At 44.7% G+C, this 26,139-nt stretch overlaps 3 protein-coding genes and 1 long non-coding RNA gene across 5 annotated transcripts; 2 read left to right on the top strand and 2 right to left on the bottom strand.

The window, feature by feature from the left end:
* Positions 1 to 1,860: 1,860 nt before the first annotated feature.
* Positions 1,861 to 5,892, bottom strand: LOC114771308 (uncharacterized). Of its 2 annotated transcripts, XM_028964921.1 has the most exons (10): positions 5,732 to 5,892; positions 4,905 to 5,172; positions 4,655 to 4,828; positions 4,176 to 4,333; positions 3,856 to 4,054; positions 3,681 to 3,777; positions 2,756 to 2,927; positions 2,384 to 2,515; positions 2,151 to 2,293; positions 1,861 to 2,021 (listed from the first exon to the last, which is right to left on the bottom strand). In XM_028964921.1, exons 2-10 carry the CDS (start codon positions 5,135 to 5,137, stop codon positions 1,968 to 1,970), a joined length of 1,362 nt encoding a protein of 453 aa, XP_028820754.1. In that variant the 5' UTR covers positions 5,138 to 5,172; positions 5,732 to 5,892; the 3' UTR covers positions 1,861 to 1,967. The 2 variants fall into 2 exon arrangements, 1 of the variants encoding a protein (XP_028820754.1); XR_003743547.1 differs by lacking the exons at positions 1,861 to 2,021; positions 2,151 to 2,293 and having other exon boundaries at positions 2,412 to 2,515; positions 2,638 to 2,927; positions 4,905 to 5,892.
* On the top strand, positions 5,537 to 16,316 carry LOC114771307 (methyl-CpG-binding protein 2-like). Its single transcript, XM_028964920.1, has 3 exons — positions 5,537 to 5,674; positions 7,908 to 8,261; positions 10,277 to 16,316. Exons 1-3 carry the CDS (start codon positions 5,643 to 5,645, stop codon positions 11,544 to 11,546), a joined length of 1,656 nt encoding a protein of 551 aa, XP_028820753.1. The 5' UTR covers positions 5,537 to 5,642; the 3' UTR covers positions 11,547 to 16,316.
* Positions 6,925 to 17,808, bottom strand: LOC114771309 (uncharacterized). The gene is made up of 2 exons (XR_003743548.1): positions 17,594 to 17,808; positions 6,925 to 8,253 (listed from the first exon to the last, which is right to left on the bottom strand). It is a non-coding gene; the product is annotated as an uncharacterized LOC114771309 (long non-coding RNA).
* On the top strand, positions 17,341 to 26,036 carry LOC114771306 (interleukin-1 receptor-associated kinase 1-like). Its single transcript, XM_028964919.1, has 14 exons — positions 17,341 to 17,675; positions 18,632 to 18,799; positions 19,104 to 19,220; positions 19,302 to 19,381; positions 19,481 to 19,672; positions 19,738 to 19,802; positions 20,645 to 20,759; positions 20,868 to 20,980; positions 21,505 to 21,712; positions 22,039 to 22,107; positions 22,203 to 22,421; positions 24,662 to 25,106; positions 25,192 to 25,299; positions 25,530 to 26,036. The coding sequence occupies exons 1-14, from the start codon at positions 17,417 to 17,419 to the stop codon at positions 25,610 to 25,612; spliced, it is 2,241 nt and encodes a 746-aa protein (XP_028820752.1). The 5' UTR covers positions 17,341 to 17,416; the 3' UTR covers positions 25,613 to 26,036.
* Positions 26,037 to 26,139: the final 103 nt, after the last annotated feature.

Genomic DNA, 26,139 nt, shown 5'->3' with positions numbered 1-26,139 from the left:
GTCCCGGCAGCAGCAGCCCACGCCGGCGGGAAGGCGAGCCAAGTCCCTCCGCGCGGCAGGACGCGCCATCAAAGACGGATGGGGGTCGGCGTGTCAACCGTCGAGAACGAACCCGCGTCCCCACTCAGCGTCGCGGCGCGTTTTCGTCACAAAGTAGCCGACTTGCCGCTTTGAAGCGCCGACTGGCCGAATCCATTCATCTAAAACATGACCGATCGGGCGATATGTTTATATACATAAAGTTAGAAAATTCTCAAGTGAAAAAAAAAAAAAAACTTTTTTCCCGGCTGTTTTAACACATCTTCAAACGTCCCTTCCTCCCCTCCCAAAATCTGCCCACTCAGCTCCTTTTATCCCGGACTCGGTGCGGCCCTGGAAAACACTTCCACTCTTCAATGAACAACGTTTCTTTCTCCCCCGATATAATCCGGCGCGGTGTCGTCTCTGAAGCGGATTAAAAAAAAATCCACGATCGTGGGTGGATGGGCGGTCGACCGCGGTCCCGTAATCCAGCCGGCCGCGGCTCCGCTCTTTGTGTGCAACTTTTCCCGACGACGCCGTCCGGTCCCGAAGTCTTTTCGACTCAGCCCCCGTCTCCTCCTCCTACTTCTTCATCATCATCATCACCTCCTCCTCCTCTTCTCGCGTCTTTTCTCCTCGCGCTCCCGTGTACGTTATTCGGTCGGACCCCCCTCCTCCTCCGCCTCTTCCTCCTCCTCTTCCTCCCTCTTCTTCCCAAAGTCTGGTTCTCATTTTGTTTTTCGCCCCCCTCCCCTCTCCTTTCCCCCAACGGCCCGGGCTTGAAATACGATGCTGGAAAACGCCGAACGGATTCCGATTTCCTTTCCCGAAGAAGAAAAGAAAAAAAAAAAAAAAAACGAAAAACAGCTCCTTATTCGAAAGGAGAATATTGGACTGAGATGGGGGGGCGCAGATATAAGATTTTATATTTTAAAAATCTGAGGAAGCAGCAATGAGGAATTCGCGTGGGTTGCGAAGGTCAGACGCTCGTCCCTTTTGACCCAGATTTCTGCTCCACCAGCCCGAATAAGAAACAACTGAGAATTCAATCTAAATCATATTTATAGGAGGCTACTGCTGAGAACGCCATTCAAATAAATCCATAAAATGCTATTCATTTTAATGAGCCCATATATGGGAATAGCCTTGGGGCAGGAACAGATTCATGTCGCATTGTCTGCGTGGGGACGTGTTCCTGTGCATGTTTGTGCTGAAGGCGGCACAGCACAGCACACAGTGAAATTTGTCCTCTGCATTTAACCATCACCCTTAGCGGCCCATGACAGGCGCCCGGGGAGCAGTGTGTGGGGACGGTGCTTTGCTCAGTGGCACCTCGGCGGATCGGGATTCGAACCCGCAACCTTCTGATTACGGGGCCGCTAGGCCGCTCACTGCCCCTATCAGGTTGAGTCACTGGGTCCGACGCAGCTGCGGGTTCTGCGACGGTCACGACGGGGAGCAGCCTGGATGTCGCAGTCACCAGGGCCAAAATAAAATGGACATGGCAGACAAGTGAAGAAAGTGATGACGGATATACCTGTTGACCGCAGTAATTCTGCGGTGCGGCCAAATGGTGGCAGCACTGGCAAAGAAATCTGAAAATGTACAGCATTTGCCAGACGCCCTTATCTAGAGCGACGTACAATCAGCAGTTACAGGGACAGTCCCCCCTGGAGGCAGTTAGGGTTAAGTGTGTTGCTCAGGGACACAATGGTAATAAGTGGGATTTGAACCTGGGTCTTCTGGTTCATAGGCGAGTGTTTTACCACTAGGCCACTACCACTCTGCCAGCCAGGCTTGGCTCTCAACGCAAATGATGACTGCCATTTACTGGCTTCCTTAAAATAGTGGATTTATTTAAATTCCTCTCACACATAAAAGATAAAAACCACACAAATGCAGACACAATTAAAATATAAAAAACTGTTCTCTTCCGGTCATCTTTGTTATCCATCAACGCAAGTAGACGTGGACTTCCGGCTACGCAGGCTATATCTGGGCTGTTGAATGCAATGAACAACCAGTTACCATTTCAGACAATCAGTAAGATAATTGTACAATTATATTTAATAAAATGCCACAAAATAGGAACAAGGCTATGTGGAATTATCTGGTTACTACTTCTCTACCTGGTTGTCTTCCACTAGTATGCTGTAGACCAGGGCTGAGGAAGGCTTGAGGCGAGAACTTGAGGAACGACACGGTCTTCTCTTTGCACTCTCTGAAAAGATGTTAGGTTCTTGGGGCTGAAAAATGCTCTCATGGAGCAAAACTAAAACGGCAAAAAAAAATAAAATAAATAAGAATAAATGCCAGAAATAAGAAAAGGGGGGGGGGGGGGGAAAGCACAGTGACATCATACCCTCGTTTGAGTCAAGAGGAGGTGGCTTCACCAACAGCGCTGAAGTTGTGCCTTCAAGACAAGCGTGTGTCCGATTTCTCATGCCTCTTGGTCCAGTATTCCTCAAGACATCTACTGCTCCAGACAGGTACTCTGAATGAAAATGAAATTGGAAAACCAGTGGTGTTCCCTTAGTCAGAGGGTTTCCGGTTTGAATCCCGCGCCGCAACGGTGCCACCGTCCCCACACGCCCGTCATGGCTGCCCACTGCTCACCAAGGGTGACGGTTAAAAGCAGAGGGCACGTTTCGTCGTGTCACCATGTGCTGTGCTGCAGTGTTTCACAAAGACAAAATCACTTCACTTTCACTATTGGCCCTATTGGCCGACACACCTGCTTTCTGCAAGGCCTGCTGAAGGTTTGAGTGGGTCTCCTTCAGCTGGTTCAAGATCTCCAGGCTTTCCAGGTTCACATTCCGGTAACGCATGGCAAAGAAGACCAGAACAAGCACCCCAACCAGCAGCATCGCTTTCCTTAGGATGCCAACCAACCGGGAGATTCGCTCCTGTCCAGAAACAACTCGCAACACTAAAAAGGAACTAAAACGCCTTGGTTGAGAGCTATGCATTATATGGCGTGACCTTTCTATCTTCCTTCCGTTTTATTTATTCCTGCGCTTAACATATATTTTTTTTCTTCTGATATTCCATTATGTGCAAATCTGTAAAGGGAGTCCATCTTGGTCGGGTCTTAGAATACGGTTTCTAATTAAAAATATGACTTAAAATGTATTGCACGTATTAAATCCATAAATAGATCACCATATATTGCCTAAATAAATACATTTGGTTATATCTGGGGAAATGATAAACATCACGCAAGTTACAAGCGATTTTAAAGTAAGCGCTGACATAGTATTAAAAGATCATGTAGAGGTCACTAGCCGTGTTCTGTATTAGCTGCATGAATTTAAAGGCGAAACCAAATTTTGACGTTACGTTAGAACAGGGGTCACCAACCCCGGTCCTGGAAGGCGCTTGTCCTAAACACACTCGATCCAACCACTGAGTGGTCGAGTTGAACGAGGTGTGGTGGAACATGGAAAGCCTTCATCTGAGCAGGACTGGTGGCCTCCAGGACCAGGGTTGGCGACCCCTGCTTTAGAATGTGACCTGTAAATTCAGTTTTGTGAAATATACAGTCTATTTATTTTAAAAAACGCCTGACAATTTCATTGTGATTCCATTAGTCATATTTTCCATTTTTTCCCCCCCAAATTGTTTCACACCCCCAGAAGTCTGCATTCTCTGGCGCTCACCATCTCTCGATATCCAGGGTTGTCATTTTCCAGCATCGCCCTGCAAATCATCCTCTCCAAGTAAACGTTCAGAGCCACCAGTCCGAAGAGGAAAAATCTGCAGGATCAACACCGCATCAAAAGAAAGGAGGAGCTTGCGAGGACACGTACCAAGTGGATCGGGACGGTGAATCACCTGGCCCTCGAGGTGCGTCGTGCAGATGTGAGAAAGAACGCTGCGCAAAAGGCCAGGCTGTTGTACAACGCGCAAGTCAGCGTATGAGACTCGGACATGATGAAGCTCTGCAGGAAAGCCACCCGGTTAAATATTTCAGCAAACGCAATCTGCTGCTCCTTTACAGAGTGGCTCATCTCAGCAAAAACATCCCTCATTCCTGGGGAAAAAAAAAAAAAAAAAAAAAAAAAAAAAAAAAACAGCACAGAATGGAAACGGTCGGATAAAGGAAAGAAAAAAAATTATATATGCGAAACTGAAAATGCGGGGAAATACTTTACCTTGAGTGGAGGTCAGCAGTGTATGCTTGAGCTCCTCTCCGTTCTGAAGAATGGCCTCCTGGGACTTCAGGGTGGCACTCTGGGCCTCAGCGAGGTCCTCCGCCATGCGCTGGGTGGAGGCCAACTGCTCGGCCACCCCGGCAGAGCTTTCGGTCAGCCTAATGCAGACAACAGTACAGCCCCCCCATGCCACCTCTTAACGGCGACTCATTCGAGAAAAACCAAGGTGGCGATCAGCCTGGACGATTACTTAAAACGCTCAGCTCTGTGATGTCACCCAGACCTTGGTCGAGCATTTACATTTACTGGACGCCCTTATCCAAAGCGACTTACAATCAGTAGTTACAGGGACAGTCCCCCCCCCCTGGAGACACTCGGGGTTAAGTGTCTTGCTCAAGGACACAATGGTAGTAAGTGGGGTTTGAACCTGGGTCTTCTGGTTCATAGGCGAGTGTGTTACCCACTAGGCCGAGGGGTACCTGTGCATGGCGCTCTCCGCACGGTGCTGCCAGCGCTCGCCCTGCAGGTAGTGGCAGATGCTGTGGGCGTGGGTGAAGAACTCGGTGTAGGCGTTGAAGGCCACCGGGTCCATGGTCCGGGTGCAGGCTCGGACCTCGGCGCCTTCCGGACAGCGCGGGTAAGGGCGGTCGGACCTAGGGGAAGCGCAACGTGGCGCGTTAAGCGCGCACAATCCACGCGGGGCGTGGGCGCGGCGGCGGCGGGGAATACCTTTCGAGGTGGCAGTGGGTGAAGGCCAGGGCGATCTGGCCCTGCGTCTCCTCGGTGAGCTCCTGGCACCTCGCCTGCGTCTGCTCCAGGGCCCGCGACCAGCAGGCGCCGTAGCGCGGCTGGGCGGCGAGGTCCCGGACCCGCTGCAGCTGGCGCAGCCCTCTCTCCTCCAGACCCGGGTCCGACTCCAGGGAGCCGCTGAGCAGAAGGAGGCAGACGCAGCTTCTCCACATCGCTGCCGGAAGACGGCTGAAGAAACTGGCGTCCGCTGCGTGCGCGATGGCAGTTTTTAAAGGTGCCCACTCATTAGCATAAGCATTCCTGCATTTGCCGCGAATTAAGGCCAGACAGGCATCATGCAACTAAGCATTGACTGAGAAATTACAATAATTAACTAACGAAAATATAAAGGTCAATATTTAATACATTTTGAATCATTTTATCACAGTAATGTATGAAACAAATCGACTTGTCACATAATGCGCAAGGGGGTGGGTTTCCACTCTTGACACATGGCCTCAGAATAAACTTTACCGACACCACCGCGCCTCTCGCGCAGCCCGACCTGCGCCGAAACGAGGCCGGTCCGCGCATGCGCAGACGCGCGCCCGTCGAACTCCCGCGTCTCGCGAGACCGGCCGCTCCGCGGCGATGGTTGTGCGGAGGGAGCGGGAGCGAGCGAGGGCTGCCCACAAAGATGTTGCGTGATCCTTCGGAGGATTATTTATTTAAATAAAAATGGCCGCCGCGGAGAGCGGAGAGGAGAGACTGTAAGTGTGGATTCGCGCGCGCGCGCGCATATGTGTTTGGTGTAAACATGTACGTACCCGCCGTTTCGGCGGCCGCCGTGCGATTAAAGGGGACGCGCGGTTTTGAATTCGTAGCTGCGCACTCGCCGCTCCGACGCTGTGGGGCTGTCGCGTTTTAGCCAGTTAGCACGTTAGCGCGACGTTAGCTAGCGAAGGCGTTGGGAGTACGTCACGTTGTATTCCCCCCCCCCGCTCTCCCGGCTCACGCACGGCCGCGGCGGCGCTCCGCGCTGCAGTTACCCCCTTAGCCTGCCTGCTAGTGGGAGGAGGAGGCGTGTTTGGTTGTCATGTTTTTTTTTTTTCCTGACGTTTCGCGAAACTCTCCTCGCCCAGCACCACTTCGCTGCCTGGCGTCCTGTCACGCCGCTCGGGACGAGCGAACGCGTGGATTGTTTTTTTTTTTTTTTTTTTTTTTAATTCTTTGCGTTACCGCGCCGGCGCCTTTTGCAGCCGACCGTTCCTTGCGAGACGTCGCAGCGTTTTTCTTTTTGCGGCCAACTTTGTGCTTTAAAGCGACGTGCACAAGTTGCTAGCCGGCGCGCTAGCTGCGGCGGACGCATTAGCCAGCCGAAACCGCTCGTCATTTGCCTCCGGACGAGACGATCCGGCTAATTTAGCAGCTAAACGCGTGGTAGGGCCAGCAGGTGCACATTTCAACTTAAACGCGGTCGCCCGGTGCGTTAAAATCAGTTTTGGCACGACGGGAAGTTTGCGGAAAGGATCGTGTGGGTTTTTTTTTGTTTGTTTGGTTTTTTTTGCCGCCTGGACCAGTGACCTGGTGCATGTTGGCTAAATGACTGATGTGTAACTGGCTAATGGCTGTTTCATATTCCAAAGCTATATTTAATAAGAACGGGCCAGCTCCAGCTTAGCTAACTTGCCCTCTGGCAAGTCCGTATTGCCTCCTTGATCTAATTTAATTGCCTTATGCGTTTAGGTGGATTGGGATAGCCTCCTCTTTAGCAGAGTAGGTTTAATTGCCACTGATAATTGGCAATTGTGACTAGTTGAGTGACGTTAATGACATGCGTGTTTTTCCTGAATTAAAACTGCATGTGACCATTTAATATTTCAATGTTTTAAATAAAACTGAATGTGAGAAACTGTCCTGTTCATGCATAGTGTTTGTTAAAAAAAAATTATGGCTATATTTGAAACAGAAAATCTTCATAAGCTTTGATTGCTAAGTACTAATGCATTAAATTAATTAGTCACCTGACGTATGCATTTAATATACATTTGATTACACACATACATTCACATATCTATGCTACACAACAGTGTAAATTGGTCCGTGCATTTGGTTGGTGATATTTCTGTTTTTTTTTTCATTTACAAAATAAATTGCAACGTGTGGCCAACATGTCATGTGTATTAAAGCTTCATGTAACTTTTTTTGCAACATGCATACAGAAATGAAATACGATTCCCTTAAAGGATCAATGTGTGCATCGATGCAGCATTTTATCGATATGTGGGATATAGCAAACGCATGACTACTTTCAAAACACGATGTAGTATAGATATGCAACTTCTAGCAAGGAAGGGGAGAAAATGGGGTTTAGCTGCTTCCGCTAGGCGGAAGTATTACTAAGAAGAAGGTTAGACAGGAAGTGCCCTGTCACTAGAAACATGCTGCATTATAGAATAAACTGATACCGATTTGTTCCATGAACTCATCAGCGTTTTGTGGTGTTAAATTAGCCAGAATTATGATGAAACCGCAGACCTAAAATGGGGTTACGTTGAGGGCGAATTTCTATATTCTATCCGTGGATTTAATATTCCTCTTGTAACACACACCAGTTCATCAAAGTACTACCCAGTACAGAAGTTTCACAAATGTTTGAGTTATTAACAAGGGCCTTAAGGCGGCCTTAGGGCCTTAATATACTTGCTGTTACTCCGCAAAGCCATGAGTAAATCTGCTGCTGCACGTGGCCGTTGTTCATGGATATTTGCATGTATGTGCTTTGTTTACCTGGAGGGCTAACAGTTCTACACGGTGGATGACCTGTTCTGGGCCGACACGTTCCAACCTGGTAGGTCGTAGTTGGGTTTTTATCAGTATTTCATCGTGTGGACGCGTGCTACCAAAACCCAGAGAATGCGAGCTGTCCATGTTTTCGCTTCCTTGGTTGTCCACCGGCACGTGGGAAGGTTTCTGACTGCCTGTTCTTGGTTTGTCTCTCAGTGAGGAGAAGAGTGAGGACCAGGAGGGATCAAAGGAGAAGACACAGAAGCAGAAGAAAGGCCGAAGGGAACGTCAGGATGTGGAGAAGGCAGAATCCACTACGTCCGGACCCCCTCTCTCTCCGCTGCAAGGGGAAACATCGGCAGGTCCAGCCAAACCCGAGCCCTCGGACCCCACATCTAGGGAGAGTCCAGAGGAGGCGGAGTCTTCTGTTTCAGCCAAACAGCGGCGCTCTATCATCCGGGACCGTGGCCCACTGTACGATGACCCCTCACTGCCGCCAGGCTGGACACGCAAGCTGAAGCAGCGGAAATCTGGGCGCTCCGCTGGAAAGTTTGATGTCTACCTTATCAAGTGAGTAGAAAAAAAATATGTAAAAATTACACTGAATATGAATCATGCAACACAGAGCATTTCATTAAAATCTGCATTTTTATTTATTTATTTAAAATTAAATTAAAATTGGGCATTTTACAGTAAAATAAAAAAAATTAAATAAAGACCATTTAAAGTTTCATTTTGATCCCAGTTTAACTTAATATAATAAATTGACGATCCAAATAGTCCTCAAGGATTGCAAGCAGCCATTTTGTTGTTATTATGAAGTCGTCACTTGCTTGCTGTCATGCAGAGATTGGTGTTCGCAGAAAATCTTAATCATTGCACCAATCATTGTAAATGTGTTCTGTGTTCAGTTTTTTGACTACGGACCGTATAGACCATGCCCTGGGTCTGTGAATTAAACCAATTTAATTCAGCTATAGCGATAGACATTTCTAAATATACATTCTCTCACTCGATATATATATAACTGCTCCACAGAATTCCCACCGAAACCCTGGTTAGGTATTAATTTATGTATGTGTTGTATTCGACAACATTTCTTTGAATTTCTCTGAGTATTTTTTTAAGAATAGGACCATGCTTGCAATTTTGACTATAGAGATTCTAGTGATTCATATGTTTCTAACTGTAAAACCATATCGTTTGAGGAGATGCAATCTGTTTCTTTCATAAAACCGTATGGCCACAGATGAACTGTAACCCTCAAGCTGCTTTTGAGACCTCAGTGTTCTTGCTGATGTTACAGCTCGGCTCAAGTCTCTTCCCAGGGTTTTTTTTTTTTTTTTTCTTTATCTACACTGTAATTGATAAACATTATAAAAGTACATTTTCAAGGTGAAGTATCTCCTGGTCTGTTGTACACATTTAATCTGTATGAATTTCCCCTCAGGCTTTATTTTATCCAATTCCTCACATAGAAACACAAGATGTTCCAACCATAACTACAGACTCCTACAATTAATTATCACCATTGGGCCATAGGAATAATGGTCATGCATTTGTCTGTTATCTGATTTCTGGTTCTTTTGTGTTAATCTTTTTTTTTTTTTTAGAATCCCCCTTGAAATTTGCATTGGCGGATTGTCATGAAAGACGTTCTGTTGGTTGCTCTAAGACTTTTAAATATGTCATCAGGGAAATATTTACACTTGTTACATTACATTTACAGACGCCCTTGTTCAGAGTGACTTACAATCAGTAGTTACAGGGACAGCCCCCCCCCCCCCCCCCGGAGCAACTTAGGGTTAAGTGTCTTGCTCAGGGACACAATGGTAGTAAGTTTTGAACTTGGGTCTCCTGGTTCAGAGGCGAGTGTGCTACCCACTAGGCTACTACCACCCAGTTTGAGTCTGCAGTGACGTTCTGAAACTGAAATATTGGTTCAGAATTCGGCAGTGGCATTGTGGCTACAAGCCTCACTCAGGCCAGAAAGGTTTTGGTCCAACCCACACAATGCTTGCAGCAGATGATCTTCATTATTAGGCCAAAAAGCTAAAGGCTAATTAAGGTGCAAAGTGAAAGCTTCCTGGCAGGTGGCTTGAGAAACCCTGCTGTAAAGAGTGGAATTGAATGTAAAATTTTCACCATTCTTTAAACTTGTCCCTATGACAGACTTTTGATGACTCAAACAGGGCGTCGTCTACTTACACAACCGCTTCTAGCAAAATCAAAATCGAATCTATCGCACGATCTTGCACGCGGCATGTGTGTCTGTCCTGACAGGATGTGTGTGTGTTTTAGTTGCATCAGTGATCAACATCTCCACAGCAACCTGAAACTGTTCTCTACCCGGTTTAGAAATCCACGTGCGTGTTTTTCCATTCTGCCCCCAGTACTGGTTTCTTAAACAAGGACTAATTTCATGTGGTGCGATTCTGCTAATTCTCTAGTCCTGCGTGATGTGTGTGTGTTTTTTTTTTTTTTTTTTTTTTTAAATAGCTCATTCATTAATGTGCACCGTAAGCAAAGCTGAGCACGCAGAGTAATGCAGGAACCTTCGTGACTTTGTCCTCTTTCTTTTCCAGCCCGGAGGGGAAGGCCTTTCGCTCCAAAGTGGAATTAATGGCGTACTTCCAAAAGGTTGGTGATACAACCACAGACCCCAATGACTTTGACTTCACAGTTACGGGCCGGGGGAGCCCGTCCCGGCGCGAGAAGAGGCCCCCAAAGAAGCCCAAGGTGGCGAAACCGTCTGGAAGAGGACGGGGCCGCCCCAAAGGAAGCGGCAAGGTGCGACAGACCACAGAGGGCGTGGCAGTCAAACGTGTAGTAGAAAAGAGCCCTGGGAAACTTTTAGTGAAGATGCCCTATGGAGCCCCAAAATCTGAGGTGGGGGCTCCGTCAGGGCTTGTCCCGGTTGTCAAAGCTCGTCCAGGACGGAAAAGAAAGTCGGAGGTGGAGCCACAGAGCGCTCCGAAAAAACGGGGCCGGAAGCCGGCAATGGCGTCTTCAAGCGGGACGAGCTCGGGCGTGTCGTACGCAGCTGCTGCCATTCTCTCTGCGGAGGCCAAGAAGAAAGCTCTGAAGGAGTCTTCCACAAAGCCCGTGCAGGAGAGGGCCCTGCCCATCAAAAAACGCAAGACACGAGAGACCATCGAGGGGACCGAGAGCCCCGTCGGCACATCGGCGGACACGGGAGCGGCAACGGGAACTGGTTCTGGCTCTGGCTCCAGTTCGGGGGTGGGCTCAGCAAAAAAAACTAGCACTTCAGCGAGCGGGACGTCCGGAGAGGAGATGGAGCATGGACAGCAGCGGTCATCGAAGGGCCAGGGCCGGAAGCACAAGGAAAGCAGCAGCCACGATCCCGGAACCGGTAGCAGCGGGAGCGCCGGCGGCCACAGCACGGGCCACAGCACGGGCCACAGCACGGGCCACAGCACGGGCCACAAAATGAAGGAGCGAGGCCAGCCGCCCAAACACCTCCATCACCACCACCACCACCACCAACATCACCTGCACTCGACAGAGATGGAGCCTGGCTCGTTCTCGCCCCAGGCTCACCAACTGTCGCTCGGCCACTCCGTGCAAGGGGCACCTCCAGCTTTACCAGAGAACGAGCCTCAGGACCTGAGCACCGCCCGGCCCAGACAGGAAGTGGTAGCGTGTCGAGAGGATACCAGAACCGACAGCTGCCCCGGTAGGGATGTGGCACCTACCAAGACTCAAGTGACGGCAGCCGACCTCCGAGGGGAGGGTAAGGAGCTCAAAGACATTGTGCCGCCTTCAGCAGTGCCCAGACCGAGCCGGGAGGAAACGGTCGAATCCAGGACACCCGTGAGTGAGAGAGTGAGCTGACTGACTGAGCAGCCCTATGTCTGGAAGGAATGGATGGCTGACGAATGAAGGGACTTCTCCTTTTTCCAAAAACCCCCCTCCCCCCCGAAAAACAAAAAAAAATACATACACACACACACTCACTCAAATGTATACATACTTAAAGAAAAAAGGCAGCTGTTGCGTCATGTTCTCTCTGTGGGTCGGGCAGTTTAACATGTAACGAACCCATATTGCTTCCTGATGTGAGATTCCAACTTTTTTTTTTTTTTTTTTTTTAATTTAAATATTTTATTATGTTTTCTATATACAGTACCACCATCCAGCACTTTTACCTGCTAAACTGTCTTCAAAGCTTCAAGGTAATGGAAAGTCTTTAACTCTGTGGGTATTGAGGCAAGCCATGTTTTTACTTTTTTTTTTTTTTTTTTTTAACCTCCCCTTCTCTCCTTTCGAGAAGACGGACTCTTAGCTAGTACTTGTGCTTTCTTCAAGTACAGAATAATAGGAAATCAGCGGCCACGCGTTTTTGCTTGTATTCCTCCACGTATGGATATAAGACTTTGCCGTTCCCGCACCTTCAAGCTTTGAATTAAAAGACGTGGTTCAGCGGCAGACAGATAAGAACTTCCTGCCAAGGTGGTTTTTAGTTGGATATCAATGTGTATTTGGGATGGTGTGTTGATGAACTCTTGAGCATCACGTGCAAACCTTATTTTCCTTTCCCAATGACGGATTGGTTTTTAAATTACACTTGGCCTGAACCCGCATGACAGCTGGCAGGAATAGTAACTAAATTGGCCAGATTCAATTTCTGTGAACGCCATTCAACCTTTTTTCTTGCGGTGTGAGATTCAGGTTGAGATTTAACATTTCTGATTAAAAATAAAAATACACATGTAAGTGTTTACTATTTCAAGACAGGAAAAGACCAGGGTACTTACTATTTCACGTCACATGTAGAAAGCACAAATACGCAAGGATAGGAACGTTTTCAAGCACAGTCGGAGGACCCAGGCTGTGGATCTCATTCACGCCTGACTGAATAGGCAAAGACCTTCAAAAATTATATATATATGCATGATCCCAACCCTTACCCTCTGTGCACTAGCTAACAGTCCAATAACTTTGTTTTCTTTTGTGCTTAATTACAATATAAAAAAAAAAAGAAAAAGGTACAAATCAATAAGTGGCATTATCACATAATGCCGCTGTAAAAAAAAAAAAAAAAAAAATTAGATGACAAAACACATCTATACAAAGCATTTTAGCTGTATTTAGTTGTTAGCTTGTGTGCACTGGCACTAGTTACAGTACCCTGAGAAGAAGAGGAAGAGGAGGAGAAGCAGATGTTTGAATGCGTGTGGTCTCCAGTCTCTCCAGTACGACACCACGTCCATATTAACAGTGACATTGTGGACTAGAGTAGAAAATAGGGGTTTTTCTTAGTTTTTTCCCTGATCGTTAACCTTTTACCTAACATGACGGCTGTTTGTTTTTAGCTTTCGACTAATATAGAACATTAGTGCCCTTTTAAAAAGATTTTTGCTAACCTGAAATCAGCATCTATGTCAGGGCTAAATTAAAGATGTTTTTGCTGATTTCACTTATACGTTCAACATTTACATGGTTTGCTTTCTTCCATTGGAGAAGAAAGAAAAACGTTAAAGGAAGTTCTTCTTTGTCATGGGTGTTTGTACTGTATTTAAAAACATGGGAACCCAAACGACTGTGCACTTAAGTATGCTATGATTTTGTTTTTCCAATGAAAGCACCTTATTTTAAGAATGTCTGATTAATATTATGTAATGGAGTTGCGTACAAAATTATATATATATATATATATATCAAAAAAATACTGAGGCCCTCTCCCGTTAAAAGCAGACAAAATCTGTGGGTTTGTCTGTTATGGCGTTGTTGAAATTTCTGTTTCATGTCCGGAGGTTCGTAACTTTCGTATAAATGTAAGTCGTGTTTGCATGGTCATTCTCCGCATTTCACCGTTCAACTGCAGTAGCCAGAGGCTGAGACCAGTTTAGTGTGTGATCTATTATTTTTACCTTTAGCCTGAAACCACTGGTAGCATATATTGTATGGTGCACCAGAAGAAAATGCATGTACGAGGTTAATACACCATACTGGATCCCGCCATCTGCTCTTGTGTCATAGTCAGCAGCCTTTTCATTTTGGGACTGTTTTCGTTTGTTTTAAGCACACTCGGACACTTTTAAATGAAAGATTTTTTTGTATTCGGTACTCTTTATGTTGAGGTCAGCTTTAAAATTGCTGTTCTGAACAGCAAAAGACCCAAACTGTTGCAATGAAGAAACACGAAGTGTGAAGTTTAGCAGATGTGGGTTCACTTTGGCCAAATCCTAACAAAAAAATATACAATAAAAATGACCTAATTTTATAAGTATACAATAAATGAGCAGAACACTGGATCTTTGGGGCTTTAATTTTGATTGTGATGTTTTCAGCAGTTGGAGGGTTCCACTGCAGAGGTCTGCTTATTCATAATTTTTCAAACCTGTTGCTAAGGATTCAGAATAGACATTAATATCACCCCACTGGAAGCCAAGAATCGTTGGAAATGAACAGTGTTTGTGGCTGTTTTTCTCCCCTAGTTCCTCCTCCTGTTCCTCGACTCTGACAGCTGGGCCGGGGATTGTAGAAAATTGAGCAATCATGCTCAGAAAAGGGCTATGCAACTTTTTCAAAATTAATAGCGTCAAGGTGGAGGTAACCAATCGCCACTGAAAATCGGGGAGGAAAAAAAAAAAAAATTTCATCAGAACAGATACATATACACGCCGGGAGGACTTCAACGTCTCTTCGGGTTCAGACTGAATCGGGAGGTGGAGACCGGGGGGAGTAGCTGTAAAAACAGTACATCCTGAAAGACCAGCGTAATTACATTCTGTGCACCATGGGCGAAGTAGCGGGATTTTAAAAGGCCATCCAGACATAACTGCAGGGATTTTGCCTGTTTGGGGGGGGGGGGGAGTCTTCATCAAGCACTGTTGACTTTAGTTAGCTGGTGAAGCTGCGTCCGTTTTAAGTTCATGGGCAGCCTGGCTGTAAAAGGTTTTAGAGATCGACTTAGGTGTTAGTGGCCTTTGCTTAAAATATATTATTCATCCCAATAAACGAACACAAAGTCTACAGTGGACTGATGGATCATTTTTTAAAAAACGGGATCTTGCATTGCCAACAAATCAAATAATTATTATTATTTGTTGTTAACAAGTTGTGTGAATCTCTGTGAAATAATATGCTTTTTCATGTGGAACGTCTCTACAACCGAGGCCCTTCCTCCTAAAATGGGGTCCTAGACGAGAACCGCACTTACGAAACTGTGCCTCTGACCATAGAATATACTATGGAATGTTGTTTTCCCCTTCAGCCAAAATACATGCTATATACTGTATGTGCACATGTATCAATACGCATGAGTGCCATTAGAGGATAGGACATTGCTTGCCCTATAACGTTCTACTTCATTCAATAAAAAATACACACACACAAGCCCCCTGTTCAAAACCTGCGATACCTTGTGTCACCATCACTGACTGGATCTTAGCCTGTTAGATGTAGGAATTTCAATTCTTCTGTTTCAGAGTAAATGTGAGCATGTGTGCTGGGTTGTGTGTACACGAAAGCCTCAAAAACTCAACTGTCACAGTAAATGTTAAACAGGCCATTTGTGTTATTTCCACCAGATTTGTTGATATGTAATTTATTTTATCCAGCTTGTTTCGTTTCAGTTGAACAGTGTCTTGACACAGATCGGACTTTCACTATTCAGCTGAATACATTGGTGTGTATGTAATCATCTAAACACATCACTTGCATTTTCAATGGCCTGAATTCAGTCAATTTTTCCACATCAAAATGTAAGGAATTGCCAGTCCAGGGTGAAATTGAACTTATCTGAAGCCACTGGTTCCAGACCTACATTGTTGGGAAGTAAATGGTGGATTTAACATTGTCTTGTGCCTTGAAGTTGAAGTAATAGAATTTATCTTTATACTGTAGTTGTATTTTTATTCTCAGTCATGTGTTTGCCTCTTGTTGGTATTCAGTGCTTTGGGTGTATTAGGGATTTTTTAGGAACCGACCATATGTTTACCTATTATTATTTTCATGATAACATTATTGAGAAGAAATGTGTTTGGAAAATAACTGTCACAAAAAGGATTTTGACCTTTACTTGTTAATCCCATATAGGTTGTACATTATATCTATGTGTGGGTATGGTGAGACATATTCTCCTTTTCTGTAGAATGACAGATAATTTGTAAGACGCTTGCCTCACATAGTATCTTCCAATTATAACCATAAATTGCAATTTATGAAATAAATAAATATTCCAGCCATGGCCATTTTGACAATGAGTTTCAGATCTGCACTTTATAAAGTATGTTGCCTGGCAGGACACCCATTACCCTTTTGTATGTGTTTTTTACCTTTGTCCAAAGTTGTTGTTTTATTTTCTTATTTTTAATTTAGTGTTGAATAAAAGGGATGAGAAGTATTATATATAAAATATCTATCTATCTATATCATATATATATATAAATATATCAACAAAATTATTTTAACTAAACAATCCTGCAGTCTAGGTGTCAGTGGTTATTTACCATTTGCCAAGATAAGTCCTTGCCTTCCTCAAAGTGAAAAAAAGGAGAAAAAAAGTATAGTTTGTGTCTACTTTTATAGATCTGTGTTACTGTATTATTTGTTTGACGTATGTAACGGAAACGAAAATAGTAAACAACATTTACCTGCTTCTTGTCTAAACTTGCATTTCATTCTCCTGGATAAAAGGAGGATTTAGCTTTGCGTCTGCGAACATGTTTGGGTTGCTGTGATATTAATGTGCGCCCCTGTCCCCGTCCTGAGTCTTATAGACTCTTAATAGTTTTGAAAATAACCCCAAAACTGAAGTGCCATATAAGACACTGCTTACTAGAAGTCCTTCATTCATAGAAATAATTTAAAAAAATTTTTTTTCTCATTTCTAATGGTCATTAGCAAGTCATAGTCTTGAATATGTTATGAAATGAAATACGTTAAATTCTTAATGGAATTGTCTGTATTACTGGTGTGTGTGTGTGTGTGTATGTGTGTGTGTGTGTATATATATATATATATATATATACACACACACACACATTATTTATGTTTACTGTTGGTATTGGTTTTTTTTTATCTTTTTATTGTTAACAAAAAAAAAGAGATGAAAAAAACATGAACCATGGTTGCATATGATTTGACAAACATAAATTTGTCCATTTAAGTATGTAATAGTTACTGTTTGTGGAATATTTTTCCCTTTGCGCTTAATTGTGTAGTTTCGGGTCTCGTAGACTATTGCCTGTAGTTAGTAATTCATTATTAAGAAATGCATAATAGTACTGAACGTCATACAAAAATCCTCGTGCTTTATGACGTCATATTTTACAGGGTGGCTTCGTTCAAAGCGACGGTGAGCCTGAAAGTCCTTTTCTGGAGGCAGGCATGCGGGCACCACAGGGTTAAAGCGCGGCTCTCGACGTTTCGGGGTCAGCAGGTTAACAAGAGTTCATGTTTCGGTCCAGCAGGGTGCAGTGTGCGCTAAGCAGATCCTTCGCCCCGCGAACCGCGCTGATCCGAGTGTATCGGATCACTTGCCTTCAAACTGCTCACCAAAATGGCTCTTTGTTAAAGGGACAATCGCGCATTTTATTGCAATAGCTTAAATGTTATTATAACACATTTTTTTAAATTATACATATTATACCCCTCAGTCTTTTTCATCGGTACCAGTTTTTAATGGATCTCGGCGATTGAACCGAGAAACTAAAACTCCGCCTTTAGTAAATAAACGAGTGAGTCGTTCGCTTGAAATGAGCCGGTACGCGCGCGTTCGTTCGCCGACAACGTGTGCGGACACTTCGCAAGCCGACACGGGCCAGTCGGGCGCTGGTGACGGGGCCGCGGTACCCGCCTCGGTCCGGTCCGGTACGGCCGAGTATGCCAACTGGGAGGCCCGCTGCCGCTGGAAAATGTCGAGCGCGGGCTACCTGTACGACCTGCCCCCGGTCGTGGTGAGCGACTTCTGCCGAGTTATGGACACGCTGTCGCACTCCGACTGGACGAGATTCGGTAAGGACGTCGTCGGCGCGGTCGCTTGAACGGCGCCCGTGTCTTCGGGGGTTTAGCTGGCCCGCTTCGGCTAGCGAAGAAACTAGCCGCAGCTTCGGGGCTAGAAGGGTGCTTCTGGTTCGCTGCTTGCCGAATAAAGTCAAGGGTGACGCAACTAGGGAATAAATAGGGAAGTATGTGTTTTTTTTTTTTTTTTTTTTTAAGAAAAGTGACCTTTAGAAGAAGTAGTGAAGTGATTGTCACATGTGATACACAGCAGCACAGCACACGGTGCACACAGTGAAATTTGTCCTCTGCATTTATCCCATCACCCTGAGTGAGTAGTGGGCGGCCATGACAGGCGCCCGGGGAGCAGTGTGTGGGGACGATGCTTTGCTCAGTGGCACCTTGGCTGATCGGGATTCGAACCGGCAACCTTCTGATTACGGGGCCGCTTCCTTAACCGCTAGGCCACCACCGTCCCAACCTTTTCCTTGTGCCGTTTGTGGTTCCACGGCGCTTCTCGCATAGCGAACTTGCGGGATTTAAAACCTCGACATGCCGTCGGTTTTAAGGAGACAAATCGCATCTGTGCGCCTCCCGGCCGCCCTCGGAGCTGGTCCGCTGAAGAAAATGTCGTTTTCAGCCCCCGCAGGGGGGGAATTTACCAGACTGGGGAGCCCGTGTTCAGATCGGACTGTATTTGCAAGTCACATTCAGCGCGCACAGTTTCCCCTTTTTTCCCCTCCAACCTGCCCGCAACCACATCAGCCTGCTAGTTCAGTAAAAATTTTCCAGACTGTGACAATGCAAAAAATAATATTATTATTTATGTATTTATTTCTGTTTTTATATGGGGGGGCAGTAATGAATGCCAACCGAAGTCATTAATCAGTAAACCAATTTTTAAAAAGGCATATTGATCGAATTAGTTTTGCAATGGAATGTGACTGACCGGCGTTGTCCCACTTTTCCAGCCTCGCGCGTGGCGCTGGATCAGACGGAGCTCCGGCAGATCCAGAACTGCGAGGGCAGGACGGACCGGCTCATGAACAGCTGGGGCAACCGCAACGGCACAGTGTCCGAGCTCCTGCGCGTCCTGGAAGAGCTGAGCTTGTTTCGGGCTCGGGACATCGTTCTGAATTGTGAGCAGTGCCTGGGATGTCCCCAGAACCCATGTTCAGATGTTCACACTTTAAAATGGAAAGTCCAGCTGTTTCCTCTTAACATTGTGACACATGCGGGGTTGTTGCGTACTGAAATGGACTGATCAGTATGCAGAAAGTGGTGATGAGTTTTTGTTTCTGCTGAAAGTCGCGGGTCTTCCGGTCCTCTTACTCATAACCTTGTCGCTTCCTTCCAAGGATTCATCATTCAAGTTTTACTGGAACAGTTAATCGTCGTCTTGTCGCTCACCTCACGTCGTTTTTTTTTTTTTCCTGCTTTCAGGGAAACCTAATGCACAGCCCGACCGTAACCCAAAGCCGTCTTCATTAATGCCAACATGCCTTTCCTCACTGTTCACTGATCCCACCAAAGAAGTCACAAAGCCTCCCACAGTTCCAGGTCAGACTGACTTAACAGTGTGACTTGAGGTGCCAAAAAATGCTCCAGGGTGTGTTGTGATCAAACCTTTACTTCTTGTAGAAACCAAGCCCCTGCCTGAACCTGAACCTCCACCTTTGGGTATGGAGTCCAAAGAAAGAGTCATGTCTACAGTGGAGGAGGTACAGTGCTCAATGTAGCAGATCCTGCAACACATACCTTCTGGAACAATGAGCTTTGTTCATTTGGTTACTAATTTATACCCGTTCCCATATTTGTAGTGTCTATCACAGCCACAGAGCTTGTTATCTATGGATTCTCCTTCAATCCGTGCCATGTGCTGGTCATTTGAGGAAATCCAGAGGGGGACGGAGAACTTCTCAGAGGCTCGCCGGATTGGAGAGGGAGGATTTGGCCTTGTGTACCGAGCCACTATGAGGAACACTGACTTTGCTGTAAAGAAGTTAAAAGAGGTGAGTGAGAGAGAAGCTGTGTTAAGAACAATTCCGATGCACGTTTAATTGTCCTCTTGTTCTAGGATTCACAACTTGATTGGACAATTCTGAAGCAAAGTTTTAAGACTGAGGTGGAAAATCTCTCAATGTAAGATGGCCTTTCTAATTTAATTCTAGCTCATGTCTGATCCAGTATTGCTTTGCTTTGTTTTTTTTCCCACTCTTTAAAGCATCTAGTCATTTTACACAATCTCTCTTATATTCATAAAAAAATAAGTTTGCTTGGTCCTCTGTTACATCTGGCTTCTTTTTTATTTTTGTGTATGCTGGGGAATTTGCTGCTTTCCTTTTTCCTTCTCCCATCCCCTCTTCTTTTGGAACATTCAAGTGTTTCAGTTACATGAATCATGTCGCACACTCTCACTCTCCTTGTGACTAGGCCACATATCAGGCCACAAAAAGATACGACCACGATAAGAGCTGGTCTTACAAAAAAATAAATAAAGTGTTGTCTGGATAATATTGTGGATCTTCATCTCATCACATGGCGAACATATTATTTAAAAAAAAAAAAAAAAAAAGAATTTGAAAGTAATTCAGATGATTTTTTGGAACATTGATTTGCTTTCACTCTTGCTCACCTTTGCAACATACTGAAAACCGTACCTGGGTGACCTTTTAGACGGCCCCGCAGCCTTAATTTTATATACCTCTTTGCCAATACAGAGCCCTTTTGTGGAAATCCCTTGTGCATGATGTTGCACACCACATCAATATCCTGACCTAGAAATTCGAGTTGGTTACGGACCTCCCCTGTACTTTCAGCAGTTCTCTTATGTGGTCAGTGTTTTCTATCTTCTGCTGCTCTTTTTCTTTCGTTGGGGTCCTTAAAAATGGTTTTCCAACTCTTGCTGCACCACGTTTAAAGATAACATGTTCGCAGTGTTCTTGTTTAAGCTCATCTTACTTTCTATTCACTCGTGTGTTTAGATACAGGCATCCCAACATTATGGACTTTGTAGGCTACAGCATTGGAGGGGGCACACACTGCCTGCTGTACGTTCTTATGCCCAACGGCTCCCTGGAGGACCGACTTCACTGTCCGGTACAGATTCTTTTGATTTTTAATGATGGAATTATTAAATTACCAATGGTGCTTAATAAGAAGTAGCCAATAATTGACCTTCAACTGGCTTTATTTCACTCTTCTTAGGCCAGGACTGCCCTCTCCTGGCAGCAGCGCATCAGTATTCTGAAGGGATCTGCTAAAGGCATCCAATTTCTGCACTCCTGTTCTCCTAAGGTCATCCATGGTGATGTTAAAAGGTGGGTCTTTACCAGGCCACCAGATTGGGTTTTTGCTGTATTTTTTTCAGCTCCCGTCCTATGTGTACCACATGGCAGAAGTCTTTACTTATCTAAATTGTTCCTGATGTTTATTGAAAGGCTATTGAAAGCATTCCGGTGGTCCACATAGAGCTGAATTGAGAACCATTTATTTAAAAAGCATTTTACATTTACAGCATTTATCAGACGCGCTTATCCAGAGCACTTTACAATAAGTAGTTACAGGGACAGTCCCCCCCGGACACGATGGTAGTAAGTGGGGTTTGAACTGTGTCTTCTGGTTCATAGGCGAGTGTGTTACCCACTAGGCTACTAGCACCGTAGAAGCTAACCTGAAAACAAGTTAGCCCATGTAAGATGGGTTTGTCATATTTATCTACATTTTTGGACTTTTTGTGTTTTTTTTTCTGTATAATCAGTAAGAGGAAGTGATCTGGTTCAAAAACAGTGCCTACAAATAAACATATGGATAAGTGAATCTAACTTTCATATCCTTCTCGCAGCTCAAACATCCTTCTCGGAGAGCACCTGGAGCCTAAACTCAGTGACTTTGGGTTGGCACGATTATGCCAGACTCCAAGCAGAGCCACTGGAAAGACCACCACTGTGGCTCAAACGATGACAGTTCGGGGGACTCTGGCGTACCTACCTGATGAGTATTTGAAGGATGGCCAACTAGGGGTAGTGACTGATGTCTTCAGCTTTGGAGTGGTGAGTTCCCACTGAAGCTTCGGCACGTTGGCAGATGCAAATAATTTAAAAGGTCATTTGTTGTTTTTTTTTTTGTTTTTTTTTTTTTATTTAACCCTTCAGCTCAAACAAGTATTGACTGTGTTCATTTAATTATGTGGGTAATAAATTTAATGATTTGAGTATTTCATTTACATTACATCGTAGCATATGTGAAGATTTACCTTTGAAAATTATATTACAATATTTTGTTCAAATGTTTTACATGAAGTCCTGAGACTTTTCGTAGTAGTAATTTGTGCTTTCATGTGATAGTGCTTAAAATTATTTACTTGCTTTCTTTTTAGGTCATGTTGGAAGTGCTGACCGGACGTAAAGCTTTAGAAATGTCTAGCGCTTCTAAAGCAGTATACCTGGTGAGTGATGAGTATGCCGCTAAACACAGTGTCAATGTATTTCGTTATGTCCAGAGGCAACATGGTCGTGTTGGTGATTAATCTATTCTTCACAGAAAGATCTCGTATCGGAGATTGGGGATGAACAAACTGAGAGTAATGCAAAAGAGACTCGTGAGCAGACACTGGACAAGGCAGCAAAACACATTTGCAAGAAGCACCTGGACCCTAAACTGGGTTTGAGTGTCCCTGTTCCGGTTGGACCTGTGGAAATCTCCAAATTAGCTTGCATGTGCTTAGATCGCCGGAGAAAGCGGAGGCCACAGATGACTGAGGTAGGATTTATAATGTATATACTTCCTTTAGATCATATGATCTTTTTCTGGTTGTTTTGAAATGGATGTACAGTGAGTACAGATAATTATTAAATTATTCACTGTTATATTACAGCCATTTTGAGTTCATTTTATTTCCTCATTAATGTACACACAGCGCCCCATATTGATAGAAAAACATAGAATTGTTGAATTTTTTGCAGATTTATCAGATGGTCCTAAGTATTCAGACCCTTTGCCGTGACACTCGTATATTTAACTCAGGTGCTGTCCATTTTTGAGATGGTTCTACACCTTCATTTGAGTCCAGCTGTGTTTGGACTTGACACCTGGACACCTGTCTATATAAGACCTTACATCTCACAATGCATGTCACAGCAAATGAGGATCATGAAGTCAAAGAAACTGCCTGAAGAGCTCAGAGACAGAATTGTGGCAAGGCACAGATCTGGCCAAGGTTGCAAAAAGATTTTTGCTGTGCTTATGGTTCCTAAGAGCACAGTGGACTCCATAATCCTTAGAACCTTAGGCCCTTTAACCATCCCTGCAGCCCTCCACCAGTCAGGGTTTATGGCAGTGTGGCCCGATGGAAGCCTCACCTCAGTGCAAGACACATAAAAGCCTGCATTGAGTTTGCTAAGAAACGGCCAAAGGACTCCAACATGGTGATAAATAAGATTCCCAGGTCTTTTGGCCTTAATTCTAAGCGGAATGTGTGGAGAAAACCAGGCACCACCGAAGCCAGAATTAAGGAAGACTGGCATCTGAAGACGGCCCTTAAAACCTGTGGATATCCCAAGTGGGCCTTTAACAAGGCAGGATCTTCCTTCAAGAAAAGGACCAACCTGAATCCCAGGGCCAACGGAAGAACCTGGTCCTTCGATATTCAAACCTGCCAACACTCTTGAGACAGAGACTCGTCCATCCCAAAGACCGGACACCAAAACAGAAGAAGAGCAATGTAGTGTATGCTGTCCAGTGCGGTGAAGAGTGCGCCGAGCTGTACATCGGGGAAACCAAACAGCTACTACACAGGAGGATGGCCCAGCACAGAAGGAGCAACACCTCAGGGCCAGAATCAGCTGTGTACCTTCACCTCAAGGACAAAGGACACTCATTTTTGGATGAGAATGTTCAGATATTGGACAGAGAAGATAGGTGGTTTGAGAGAGGAGCGAAGGAAGCTTTGCATGTGCAAATCAACAAACCCTCACTCAACCTATCTCCAACCTATTTCGCTGCCCTTCCTTCCATTCCCAGAAAAATCAGGCCCAATTCACACCAGGTCGGCCACATTTAACGACCCGCTTAACGGGGGTAGGAGGAGCTGCCTGGGCGGGGCTTTTTTTGCAGCTGCAGGGATTGGACGACTGGTTGCAATCAAGGGAAAGATGAATGCGGCTAAGTACAGGGACTTCCTGGATAAAAACCTTCTCCAGAGTGCTCAGGACCTTAGACTGGGCCGAAAGGTTTACCTTCCAACAAGACAAGGACCCTACGCATTTACATTTACAGCATTTATCAGACGCCCTTATCCAGAGCCACTTACAATCAGTATTTACATGGACAGGGTTAAGTGTCTTGCTAGGGGACACAATGGTAGTAGGTGGGGTTTGAACCTGGGTCTTCTGGTTCATAGTGTGTTACCCAGTAGGCTACTACCACCCTAAGCACACAACTAAAATAATGGAGTGGCTTCACAAGAAGCCACTGTGACTGTTGGCCCAGCCAGAGCCCCGAGGAAAACCCAATAGAGCATCTCTGGAGAGACCTAAATATTGATGGACAGACATTTTACCATCCAACCTGCCAGATCTGGAGAGGATCTGCAAGGAATGGCAGAGGAGCCCCAAAGCCAGGTGTGGAAAAACTTGTTGCATCTTTCCCAAAAAGACTCATGGCTGTATTAGATCAAACGGGTGCTTCTACTAAATACTGAGCAAAGGGTCTGTATACTTATGACCATAGGATATTTCAGTTTTTCTTTGTTGATAAATCTGCGAAAATGTCAACAATTTTGTGTCTGTCAATATGGGGTTCTGTGTATACATTAATTAATGAGGGAAAGAAAAATAATTTTAGCAAACGATTGCAATATCAGTCAATTTAAGCGGGTCTGAATAATTTTCTGTACATTTAGGAGAGTATTTCTAATTTCCTACTAAGAAATGATTTGAATACGTTTAGCATCTCAAAAACACTGTTCTTGTACATTTAATTTAATCATTTTCAATTATCAGGTGTTTAAACAACTTGAAGAAGTTTCTTCAAGTCAGAAGACATCATGCTGTATTCATGCTACAGTCAATGTGTCTTCAGACCTGCCTGATCCTTCACCCCCCAAAACTCTTTTCTCTTCGGATGAAATGGGGTCTCTTGGACGTGAATTCTCCAAACTGGGTCCTCAGGAGGACACATACTATTGCCTTCAGATTCCACAAATCTCCTCTTTAAGGTCATCAGCATCACAGTCTTCAGAGCTCCCAAAGTCAGAGAAGATCGTTGGAACTTGGGACACCCCTGTGTCTTCTCGCATCCCCTGTGAATCGGACGAGAGTCAGGGCTACTCTCAGTATAGCTTTCACAGCGGTTCTGGGGGTAATTCTGAGACGCAGTGGAGTAGAAATGAGAATGCGGGTTCCTATGGCTCCACGGCTGCTGCTTCATTGCAGCCCACTTCAGCAGGTACGGGGGGGGGGCAACATTTATTTTTTACTACATTTATGTTTCCCAGTTGCTGATCCTATTTTTTTTTTTTTTATATGATCAGGTATACCCAGTCAGAAAGTTGTGGTCAATCCAGTCAAGCAGCGCCTTGTTCAGAAAATCAAACTTTATGAAGCAGGCTTCATTGCTAGTTCGGACCTGCTTTCATCAGGTATAGTGACTTTTTTTTTTTATATTGTTCTGTTCCTACAGCACACTTTCAGAGGTACCAGGGTCATTTTAGCTTGGTGAACTCCACTCCAGCTCTTTAATTCTAGTTTAATGTAAAGGGGGCTGGCCGAAGCGTTACTCTAATTCATTCGAAAGTATTGCTGTTGACTCAACATACCGTTTGAATTTTTAATACCATAATTTTGTCAGATAAATGTTTTGATGTTGCAGGTGGGAGCATGAGTAATCCGAGCCAGGAGCCAGTGGAAAGTGATGAGCTTGCCGGTTCACCCCTTCAAACCAAAAGCACCTAAAGCAGGACAAAAGCGGAGTGGATTTGTGGAATTGTTTACAGTGTGTAAAATCTGAAAACAGCATTTTATCATTAATATGTATAATTATTATTATCTTTTTTTTTTCTTCCAGGAAACCGATTGACTCTTAATTTATGTTTTTTTTCCTCTGTCTAGTATCTACTCATCTTTTTTTTGACTAAATGTATTAAACACTTAGTTATCATTGTCGTGACTTTGTTTTTTTTAAAGCAGGTCATTGGTGCACTGAACTGTTAATAATTGACTGTGTAGCTTTGCCTTTATATAATTATTACAACAAGATCGAATCAATACACGAAACCTGAAATATATAATTTATTGTTATAAAATTGACAATTGTGTATTTTTTTAAATGCGATTCAGAAAATAAAATGTATATATGCTGTTTAAGAGAACGTGAAAAGATTGTTAATAGTTTGGTTTTTTTTTTAAGGGGGGGGGGCTCCGCGTTTTGTACTCAAGAGTGGAAATTGTCACCGACCGCGCCATCCCTACCGGGGACTTGG

This window comes from Denticeps clupeoides, unplaced genomic scaffold (assembly GCF_900700375.1).
Source record: "Denticeps clupeoides unplaced genomic scaffold, fDenClu1.1, whole genome shotgun sequence".
Lineage (NCBI taxonomy): Eukaryota > Metazoa > Chordata > Actinopteri > Clupeiformes > Denticipitidae > Denticeps > Denticeps clupeoides.
Note: the sequence above shows the minus strand (reverse complement) of the source record. Positions and strands in the feature narration are given on the sequence as shown.

Excerpts from the sequence above, each read along its gene's own strand:
- LOC114771307 (XM_028964920.1), top strand. The coding sequence starts at position 5,643 with ATGGCCGCCGCGGAGAGCGGAGAGGAGAGACT. Across the intron at positions 5,675-7,907 it reads GAGAGCGGAGAGGAGAGACT|TGAGGAGAAGAGTGAGGACC; the intron begins GTAAGTGTGGAT and ends TTTGTCTCTCAG. Across the intron at positions 8,262-10,276 it reads TTTGATGTCTACCTTATCAA|CCCGGAGGGGAAGGCCTTTC; the intron begins GTGAGTAGAAAA and ends TTTCTTTTCCAG.
- LOC114771306 (XM_028964919.1), top strand. The coding sequence starts at position 17,417 with ATGAGCCGGTACGCGCGCGTTCGTTCGCCGACAACGTGTGCGGACACT. Across the intron at positions 17,676-18,631 it reads CTCCGACTGGACGAGATTCG|CCTCGCGCGTGGCGCTGGAT; the intron begins GTAAGGACGTCG and ends CCACTTTTCCAG. Across the intron at positions 18,800-19,103 it reads TCGGGACATCGTTCTGAATT|GGAAACCTAATGCACAGCCC; the intron begins GTGAGCAGTGCC and ends TCCTGCTTTCAG.
- LOC114771308 (XM_028964921.1), bottom strand. The coding sequence starts at position 5,137 with ATGTGGAGAAGCTGCGTCTGCCTCCTTCTGCTCAGCGGCTCCCTGGAG. Across the intron at positions 4,829-4,904 it reads ACCCACTGCCACCTCGAAAG|GTCCGACCGCCCTTACCCGC; the intron begins GTATTCCCCGCC and ends CGCTTCCCCTAG. Across the intron at positions 4,055-4,175 it reads ACTGCTGACCTCCACTCAAG|GAATGAGGGATGTTTTTGCT; the intron begins GTAAAGTATTTC and ends TTTTTTCCCCAG.